This window comes from Bombus pascuorum, chromosome 6 (genome assembly GCF_905332965.1).
Source record: "Bombus pascuorum chromosome 6, iyBomPasc1.1, whole genome shotgun sequence".
Lineage (NCBI taxonomy): Eukaryota > Metazoa > Arthropoda > Insecta > Hymenoptera > Apidae > Bombus > Bombus pascuorum.
In genome coordinates this window covers 16,469,372-16,479,980 of record NC_083493.1, presented here as the reverse complement: position 1 = coordinate 16,479,980, position 10,609 = coordinate 16,469,372, and the positions used below count along the sequence as shown (strand labels likewise).

At 31.5% G+C, this 10,609-nt stretch overlaps 2 protein-coding genes across 3 annotated transcripts; both read left to right on the top strand.

Moving 5' to 3' along the window:
• Window positions 1–838: 838 nt before the first annotated feature.
• Window positions 839–4,653, top strand: LOC132908283 (RNA-binding protein squid-like). Its single transcript, XM_060962165.1, has 2 exons — window positions 839–1,985; window positions 2,093–4,653. The coding sequence occupies exons 1-2, from the start codon at window positions 1,614–1,616 to the stop codon at window positions 2,597–2,599; spliced, it is 879 nt and encodes a 292-aa protein (XP_060818148.1). The 5' UTR covers window positions 839–1,613; the 3' UTR covers window positions 2,600–4,653.
• A 618-nt stretch (window positions 4,654–5,271) lies between these two features.
• On the top strand, window positions 5,272–9,016 carry LOC132908284 (E3 ubiquitin-protein ligase SIAH1-like). 2 transcript variants are annotated; one of them, XM_060962168.1, is made up of 6 exons: window positions 5,272–5,820; window positions 6,838–6,949; window positions 7,057–7,408; window positions 7,501–7,740; window positions 7,814–8,006; window positions 8,098–9,016. In XM_060962168.1, exons 3-6 carry the CDS (start codon window positions 7,180–7,182, stop codon window positions 8,273–8,275), a joined length of 840 nt encoding a protein of 279 aa, XP_060818151.1. In that variant the 5' UTR covers window positions 5,272–5,820; window positions 6,838–6,949; window positions 7,057–7,179; the 3' UTR covers window positions 8,276–9,016. The 2 variants fall into 2 exon arrangements, with proteins under 2 accessions (XP_060818151.1, XP_060818149.1); XM_060962166.1 differs by lacking the exon at window positions 6,838–6,949.
• Window positions 9,017–10,609: the final 1,593 nt, after the last annotated feature.

The following is a 10,609-nucleotide window of genomic DNA, read 5'->3' as shown; positions in this document are numbered from 1 at the left end:
AATGCGAATCGAATCGGAAAGGGAAAACTGGCAGAAATCTGATATTTGATCGAGTCTTCCCGAATTGCTAAATCAAGTGGCGCCATCGAGTGAGTTTACCGGCACTTATTTTTGTTACTGGATCTGCGATAAAACAGTGCAAGAGGAGGAACGTTTTTTCGATATATGTACGTATGAAGACGTTAGTAAACATTTTTATTTTCTAATTGTTTGAAATTAAATGCCCACCGTTCCGTAGTCAAGTTTTTGTATGACAATTTTTGTACCTTTTTTATGTACGTACAAATAAGTGTGTTCTATAATTAACAACGAGTCAGTCTACCCGTAGAACCTTATTCTATTCTTAAACTGTTCCGACTGAAGAGAAAAGATAAGCCGGGGTTGCCGAGGGTCTGTGTTTTATTTATACAACCTTCTCTGTCTGACTATATTTATATACGTATATTGAGAAAGCAACGACTTTAAACGGTGCACAAACAAGTAAGAGCACCACGTGTTCCTAAATTTTTAAATAAAAATTCGAAATACATAAACGCTACGTCTTTTAACATTTGCAATAAAAAAATTTCCATTAGGTAATCGCAATCGAAAACAATTCGAGTTAATGCGTTATATATGAACATTTAATACGTTGCTATTTTCATTTTCGTTTCTTACTCGTTACATACGTTTATATGCTGATAAAATTAAAAAGATTGCACAAATCTTATACACATTGCTGTTACATGTACCATGTAAATGCAAAGATTAAATGAATTACACATCGAATTTAATTAAAATGTGTGCGCTATCGTTATAGTGATTCGGGTTTTACAACTTCATGGATATGTTAAGCAATTTTTCCTGTGTACATCGATTATGCATGTTACGATAATTTGCAGTAATTTGCAATAATAGAATAAATGGTATCATGTAAATTTGATATCATTGACAAAAATCAATTTGACAACCTATATAAATGTTAACCTAACCTGAATCGATCTTTATGCGAAAAATGCAGGCAAAAGTTATGAAAGCACGGACAAAGTTACGATAGAATTTTCGTTATGTCAACTGGAAATATGCAATTTTCAGCTTTCAGCGAATAAAGACCCTGATCTCACGGTTAGGAACAAAGGTGTTCGTGTATTGTTCAGGTTCAGCAATGTTCAAGGACTTTCGGTAATCGTCCACTACGTGAATATGATATCGATTAAAAAATAAGTCGAAAATTTAAGCATCAAATAAGTATACTAGTCTGTCAATTTTCCAGCTTGTTGGAAAATTGATTAAAGTTAGTAATGAAACGACCACCGGAAATACACTGGAATTTCCGGCGTTGTCTGTTGGATCTGTCGTTGTGATTGGAGAGATGAATTGCGTCTGAGTAGAAAGAACGAATAGCGTCGTGTTAATAGAGGCTTAGAGGGAATCGGAAACTGTTGCTGACTCTCTTTCTTTCGGTCGTAAGCCGGCACCGGTTCACCATAAGAACCGACTGTGACGCGTGCCAACTGTTCCGAAATTATTCTGGTGCGCAGTACACCGTTGCATTTACTGATCTCATCGGTTCGACCAGCCTACCTTGTATCTTCTGACGTGCTTTTAACGCGGTAAGCTCTAAACAGTACGCGATGGCGGCGGTTGACTGTTACCAGAATCAAGCCCAGACCGAGGGTACCGGCCAACAGACACAACAGCAGTCTCAACAGCAGCAGCAACAACAATCACAGTCACAGCAACAACAACCCCAGCAACAACAAGCCACTGCCGGAATTCCAGGGAAAGATGACGAACGCAAACTTTTTGTCGGTGGCCTATCGCGTAATACCACCGACAAAGAATTACGGGATCATTTTAGTAAATTCGGAGAGATCGAAAGCATCACCGTTAAAATCGACCCCTACACCGGTGTTTCACGAGGTTTTGCGTTTATGGTATTCGCCAATCCCAAGACGATCGACAAACTTCTGGCTTCTGGCGATCATTACATCAATAAGAGAAAGGTTGGTTATACTCCCGAAATTATAATCTATTGCTCAAGCTTAACAACTACTTTCTAATTATTCTCGTATCTTGTTCCTTCAATGAGATTTCCTTTGTTTTGGTGTAGGTGGATCCCAAACGGGTGAGTAAAAAGCCCCAACATGGTAAAATTTTTGTCGGTGGCCTTACTCCTGAAATTACCGATGAAGATATCAAAACATATTTTGGACAATATGGTACGATTGTTGAATTGCAAGCACCATTCGATAAGGTAAAAAATCAGAGAAAAGGATTCTGTTTCATAACATTTGACTCGAAAGAAGTAGTGTACAAATTACTTAAAACACCTAAACAAACCATAAATGGTAAAGAAGTGGATGTCAAGAAAGTGAAAGTTAATCTAGACCCAAGGAATCAAGGATTTTGGGGTCCAGGCTATGGTTATGGATATGGCGGAGGCTATGGTTACATTCCTGAATACTGCAATGGCTATCAAGGGGGATACGACGATATGTATGCAAACTATGATTACGCTGGTTATGATGGGTATGACAACATGGGATATGGGGTTCAAGGTAAGCCAAGAGGAAACGGTCAGGGACCACGTCAATTTCAGAGACATCAGCCGTACTAAAAACGGATTTATAAATCCTACATACTCAAAATTTGGTGATAAAGCAAGAATATAGTAAGGAGTAGACCAACATTGTCTGAATACAGACTAAGACTGAGATAGGGAAATTTGGGATAAAAGCTTGTAGGTAGAGTCATTGGAAAACTCTTATAGAAGCACCAAATTCCCTGATCTTTGTACATTGGGTCTGTAAAATACTAGATAGCTCTATGTACATTTACTAAAAGAGAGGAAATGAATTTTCAATTGATTTGCGATTGGTATAATTTAACGAGTCAAAGGAATCATGTCTTTTTCTATCTATGCACATTTTATCACTTATTACATAAACAAGCTATTCATGGAACTATTAAAATAGATGTCCAAATATTTTTATTAAAACCTAATACTTTATGTATGAAGCTGTTTCTCTTACATAGGAACCATATATAAGCTAAAAATCGAAACGATTGATTTACTCCTATTTTCTTGTTATTCATGATTCATAATACTAACATGTATATCTTATAATTTAATACTCTAATTATTCTTTAGCATCTTAAGTTGCATTACTAAAGTATTGTTTATTATATGCTTGGTTTTAATCTTATTATTAGAGAACACAATGCTGTGTTGTTCATGATAGGACTTTATGTTGATAAACAGTTTCAGTTCAGAAAGCATGTGTCAGTTAGAGATAATTGATAGAAGTAAAACAAAATACCATTCATGGACCAATGGTTCGTACTCCTAATTAAATGTACTTCTTCCTCATAAATTTATAACCTATACGTATTATCTAGTATCATCCATAATTGTTTGTACACTAAAGTAAGTTCTGTAACTTATACGAATCATAAGGTATTGTAAGAAACATACGTATCCTCGTATGTTAATATGTATATACGTGTACACATACATACGTTGTACACGTGTGCGAATTAGCATATAATGCAGTAGGAATTAAGAAAAAGATAAAAATATTTCAAAATGAATATAATTAAAATATGAACGTCCTGGGTAGATACGCGAAGAGTGCGCGAGTGGTAGAAGATGGTTACAAAATATTCTAAAAACAATATTTGAAATCGCATCAGAAGAGCAATAAATATACCGTAATGTACACAGAATTTTATAATGAGTTATTTAGTATCTTTCTTTCTTTTTTTCCCTGTTTTCTTTTTGTTTTCGTTGATATTTTAATGATATTTTAATTGTCATGAAAACAACAGCTTCAGAAGTACCTTTAATACAATTAATGATTTCTGAATGTTGCTACACTCGTGTACTCCTATGTCTCATAAACCTCAAGTATAAATATAACAAAACTGATCATGGCTTGTTATATGAAAAATGTTTTGAAGACCCTGAATCAACAGAATGTTTAAGGCATTGAAACTAGCAGAAATATAACTTTTGTATAATTTAGGCTACTATGACATTTTTTGCATTTGCATCAAACAGTTGTTCCTGTCTGGTGTACAAAGACTGCTCTTCATATCGCAAGAAGACTGTTAATGTGTAGAGTATCGCTTGAAATGATACAAATACTAGAGAATTTGACAGCCAATACATCTTGTGATTTTCTGGACTAAAAAAAAAAAATGTTTAAAGATGACAAAATAAATACATATAGCAAATGTAAATATGGCATTGTGAGGATTACATTTAGGTACATCGAAATTATATTACACACAAGGCTGATAAGGCTTTAAACATTCAAGTTTTTCTCAGATGTTACAAAAGTAACGACAGTTTGGCTTAAATAAATTTCATAATACACACATAATATACACGGAAAATAAACCGTTTTCTAAAAAAGAAAAAAAAGAAAAAGGAAAATATTTTAAGCCAAGCTAATTGTGCTTTTGGAAAGTGAATCTGTATACTATGTATACCATATTTGCTGCGTGTGGAAAAAATATATATATATATAAAAAAGAGATCAGATTGTGAAATTAAAGCAAATAACACAAATATTTTGTTACTATTGATTACTATTCGCCTGTTTCACCCATGACACAGTGTATATTTTAATTATAACAAAAAATAAAATATTCATTACTTGAAAAGTATTTTGTGATATTCTTCTTTCAATGAAAGCTTATAAATAAATAGAAAAGTACTCTTCTAAGGAAATTTATACAATTATCTTGAAAATGATAATTTGATACAAATCCTTTCTCATCCTGACTTCGAATTAATTTTAATAAAAATATGAATTTCAGTTTTGTAGGTTATTATTATAGCTTTATATTACTATAATTAGTATCATCAACATTATTTTCTATATATATATATATACCCCTATATATCCCCCTATATATATATATATATATATAGGAAGATATATATATATATATATATAGATTGCATAATCATAATAAATAAATATATATCTGAGACAAATAAAATTAATAGTAATACTTAAGATATGAATCATCGATTAATTTTAACAAGTTTTTCGATCATTTAATCCTATAGTGCTTTATTTGTAAGAAAGAGTTAATAGAGGGAAAATATGAAAATATAATATAACGTAATACAAATGTTAGAAATACTTTGTCGCATATGTAGTATTTTATATAAAATATTTCTATAAATAGGAAAAACAAAATATTGCTATTTATTATTTTTGAAAACGAATATTACGGCATGAATAAAAGTGTACATTAAAAACGCGGCTTAATATTCGTTGATGGCAGTTGCATGCGTTGCATGGGTGTAAACGGACAGACGTACAGTCGGACAGACAGCTGCAGTGTCATCATCTTGCTCTGTGCGTCTTATTGTACGGAACGAGCTTGAAGTGTCGGAAGTTCGAAAAGGAGCAAGTTGCTACTATGCCTCAGCGAAAACTAACCAAAGTCACGTTACTATTAATGTTGCCTGTTTGGCCAAGAGAATTCGCGATGTAGCCTCTTATACAGTTGATCTCATCGCGTTCGCGTTTATTCCTCATCCGATGTACCGAGAAGTATCGGGAGCATTTCGTGCAACATTTTCAAAGCCAAGTCGCATGAAATCTCCTGTTGTTGTTCTCGTAAAAACATTTGTCTATTGTCGTGTCACCCTTTGTCGTTATTCTCGACCTTTTCATCTACGTTCATATCTCCGTTGTCATCATTCTCAAGTGCCTTCTCTTTCCCTCTTTCACACTTTTAACTCACTATTTTCTGATTTCAACCACGCGAAAAGTCAGTGTATGCATCGAGTGACGTACTAATATATTTGTTATTTCGGTAAGTTTAAACATATATTTTCCATAAAATTACAAATTCATATGCTTTATCGTATTTCTTACGTAGAATTTTCCGCGAGAGAATCATCCGCTTTCTTATTTCTTGCGCATTGTTTATTTGTTGATCGCTGATTCGTCGTGACTCGTGATTTGTGACTCTCTTCACAATACTATTCCGCAAAATTTTCCCCTCATTGCTACTTTTCGGATTGAACAATCCGCGAACAAGATACCGTTTGGAGATTTCTTAAGTTGCTCGAGAGAAACTTGTCAAGCTTTTTCCTGTGACGTTTTATCGAAAAGACAACGATAATTGACGCAAACACGATAAATGGTCTTGCGATCGATGCAACATAATCCTCGTTACTTACTCTGCTTTATTGATTCATAATTATAAACAGCGTTTCTTTTATAAAAATGTCGATAAGAAGTTTAGCATTTACTTTAAATTAATTGATGCAAAAAATGCGAACTGTACGTATATAAAACGTATATTGAATTATCTTGTTTTTGCATAAAATTAAGTAGGTAAATGAAAATTTTTTAAAAGAAATTGTAAATGTTTCGATTAAATGTATATTCATATTACATGATAATATTATGAGTTGTGCATATATGATCCTAGTATTTTTTGACAATAAATTTCATAACATTACTTAAGTAAAAATTGATTGAGTAAAAGTAATAAAAGGATTACATTGACTAAAATTTTTATTGCATCATTTCAATGTCGAATAAACATCAATATACGTAATGCCTTATAACACATTGTTTTCTATTTTATTTTTCTTTTTTTTTTTTTTTTTTTTTTTTTTTAAGTTGAAAGGTAGAATATAGTATATCGTATAAGTGATAAAAATATAGAAGCCAGATATATTCTGTAAGGTTCATTTTATCCTTACGTAACTGTAAATAATGTATTAACTGAATTAATTATAAAGTTCAATAATTAAAATTATCATGAATACCCTACTATGTAGAATGATATGCATAACAAAAAGTTCATTATTTTGTATAGAGATAAAGTATAATAACACTGACAACAGCCAGATTATACACATTGCAAGATAATTATATATGTGTTAAATATATATTTCAATATATTAAAATAATTTTCACTTTATACGAAGGTATTAGTTGTAAAATTCAATAAATTTTCGTAATTAATAAAATCATAAAATTTTTTTTTTTTATAAATATAACAATGTAATATCTCTGAAATTCTAATAATTTGCAGATATGAGGTGGATGGCTCATTCCAAAATGCATCGCATTTATTAGACATCATCAAAATAAATGGATTTTTTTGCCAACTAAAAGGCAAAGTGTTCTTATTTGATACATAGAATAAAAGAAAAAGATGTCCCAATTAAGTATTAGTACTGGGAAGAGAGGGAGGAGTGTTGCAAGCTCCTCCGCGTCTACTGTATCATCTCTGAGCAGCTCAACTGACCTAGCAAGCCTATTCGAATGTCCAGTTTGCTTTGATTATGTTCTTCCACCAATCTTACAATGCCAGAGTGGACATCTTGTTTGTAGTAATTGCAGACCAAAACTTAACTGCTGTCCTACCTGTAGAGGTCCATTAGGTATGTAGATAGCAATAAACTGGAACTTGTACAAATAAAAGTAATTTTTAATATTGTTTTGATGAGAAATTCCTTATGAATCTGTAATGCAGGTAATATCCGCAATCTGGCAATGGAAAAAGTGGCAGGTAACGTGATGTTCCCTTGCAAGTATTCGACAAGTGGATGCACAGTGTCGCTAGTGCATACTGAAAAGGCAGATCACGAAGATGCATGTGAATTCCGTCCATACAGTTGTCCTTGTCCAGGAGCTTCTTGTAAATGGCAAGGATCTCTCGAGCAAGTAATGCCACATCTTGTTATGAGTCACAAAAGCATTACAACTCTTCAAGGTAATTTTATTAAATAAGACACGCATTTGTGTTTCCTTTTATTACACAAATGTCTAAATCACTCTTGTTACAGGGGAAGACATTGTTTTTTTAGCAACAGATATTAATCTTCCTGGTGCAGTGGATTGGGTAATGATGCAGTCCTGCTTTGGTCATCATTTTATGCTAGTGCTTGAAAAACAAGAGAAGTATGATGGACATCAACAATTTTTTGCTATCGTTCAATTGATTGGTTCAAGAAAACAAGCAGAAAATTTTGCATACAGGTATGTATGTATTATAGCGTAGACAGCAGTTAAAATAACGATTGTCAATTGTAACAGGTAATGATAATATGTAAATGCTTATGTTCAACAGACTAGAATTGAATGGGCATAAAAGGCGCTTAACATGGGAAGCTATGCCGCGTTCTATTCACGAAGGTGTTTCATCTGCAATTTTAAATTCGGACTGCCTTGTATTTGACACCTCCATCGCGCAATTATTTGCCGATAATGGAAATCTAGGAATTAATGTTACAATTTCTATGGCATGAGGAAAGCTAGAAAAAGCAGTGTAAAATATTTTAAATGTATCAAGCAGTCTTTTGATTGTAATTCAGTCTTTGCACTGAGGATTGCCCGTTATGTACATATAGCATTTTTTTACGTTACCACAGATAAATATTAGCAATATGGATGTTGGGATATGTTTGGAATGTGTTGATAAAGCACAGAAATCAAACGCTCAGTTACAGGACCTCCCTTTTAGAAGCTTTAAAGAGTACTTGTATGTGATATTAACATTACACATGGAAACAATAAACAATCATGCAGTATACTTATGCTGACTTTAAAGCTTTAGCACTGAGTATAACATCAATTCCAAAATGTACCTGACACCTATTGCATACTGTTATCATGTTCTTTTAGTCACTTCTTACTGAGCCAATTTAAAAAAAAAAAACAATTTCTTTAATTTTGATGCTTACCAATTTAATTCTTTATAGAAATAACGTTATATTCTATAAAAAAAAAAAAAGTAGTTTTCAAAAGATCAATAATGATCTGTTGATATACAGCATGGCATTATAAGTAAAAATTGATGGTACATACCTGAAGAAATCCTCTATACGTAATTTTTTACTATGTAGTAATGTGTACTAAGCTGCATCAGTCATTATTTATTTTCATTTAGAAATTTTGCGTGGTCGCATATTTATTATAACCTCATCTTTATCTATAATTATAGTTAAAAAGTAAGTTCATTTTAATAAATTTACTTTCTTTTTAATTAAGACATATATTATAATTATTATCTATACTTGATACTTTGTATTTAATTTTCCATTATTTTTCAAAACTTTCATTAAGAAACTACAGTTTGAGACCATACAAGAAGTCATATAAAATCAAAAGTTAGTTATAAGTTTGCAAATATACTGCTGAGAATTTATGGTTATTAAGATGTGCTCAAAGACATTCAGAAAAAATTATTATTACTTTATTACAGGAAATCTTCTAACTTACGCTAATACACAATGCATTGAATTGTTTCTTCCGGTGAGCATTACAAAAATTGATAACATTATTCCATCTACATTAATTTTATGAAGAAAAAGTATTAGAGTATATGTATCAGCAATATATACGGGAACACGAAAGTAGTTGGTATACGATAAACAGGTGCAAAATAATAGAATAAAATTGCGCGATTTCATCCTTTTTTACTGACATAAAAATAAACAAACTTATATAAGGAGAAATTATAATTTCAGGAATACATAGTTCCACTAAATTGATGCATAGTAGTTTTATAAATTATAAGTGACATTGTAAATAATTTTCAAACTATCGTCCGTATAAATTTTTCGAGTGTCATGTATCAAATTTGAGGAAATTCGATGATGATTATACAGTTAAACAAAGTTGATTAACGTTTGTGCATTAAGAACAAAAGAGATTTGTGCAAAATGAATTAAAAATGTATGAGCTTGATCTTAATCAAATTTGAGATTCTCAGGTCAAACCAAAATGTGGAAGACAGCTGTTTTTACATCACCATGAATAAATGCATATAAATTGCTTAACATTCCAAATGTAGGTGAAAAGTTATTGTAAATAGAACAAATTTGACATGTGTGATAAAATTATTAATTGGTAAATAAATTATGTAAACATGCATATGTATGAAGTTTAAAGGAATATGGGAACCAATTGCATGTTATGCATATGTATAAGTATATATAAATATATAAGCGTGACACACACACACGATATATAACTATATGAAAGTGTATTTATATATATGTATATATATGCGCATATAAAACTTATACAATTACTTTTAAGTTTATATAAGTGTATACTGCAAAATGAAATACTTAATTTTGATGGTTTTAAAGTTTCTGCAGTTTTGGCGGTTACTAAAAAAAAAAAAGACATTCGAATGTAACATTCACGTTAATTGTTATACTATCAGACGGTATCAGAATACCTCCCTCTCCTATAGCCGTAATGCATCAATGGAACCGCATATTTTGCACACTTAGATGTAATTAAAAATATCTGTTGGAGAGCTATTATATTAAAAAGCTTGATGATAGAACTAGAACAGAACTGACCGGATAAAATATTATTGAAAAACAAAGTACGCTAATAATTAAATACGATCTTATTATGGTTAATAACGATCGTTCCGAGTATTGAAGTGCGAATTTCGTTAAAAAGATGATATATATGTATCATTAAGATGTATATACATATAATTTAATGATATTATTTAGATATTTATATATAGATATAAATCTAAAATTCATCACAATGTAAGGTTTAATTGTTCATTATAGCAATTTATTCTTACAGATAATGAAGGTATATACATATTTGTA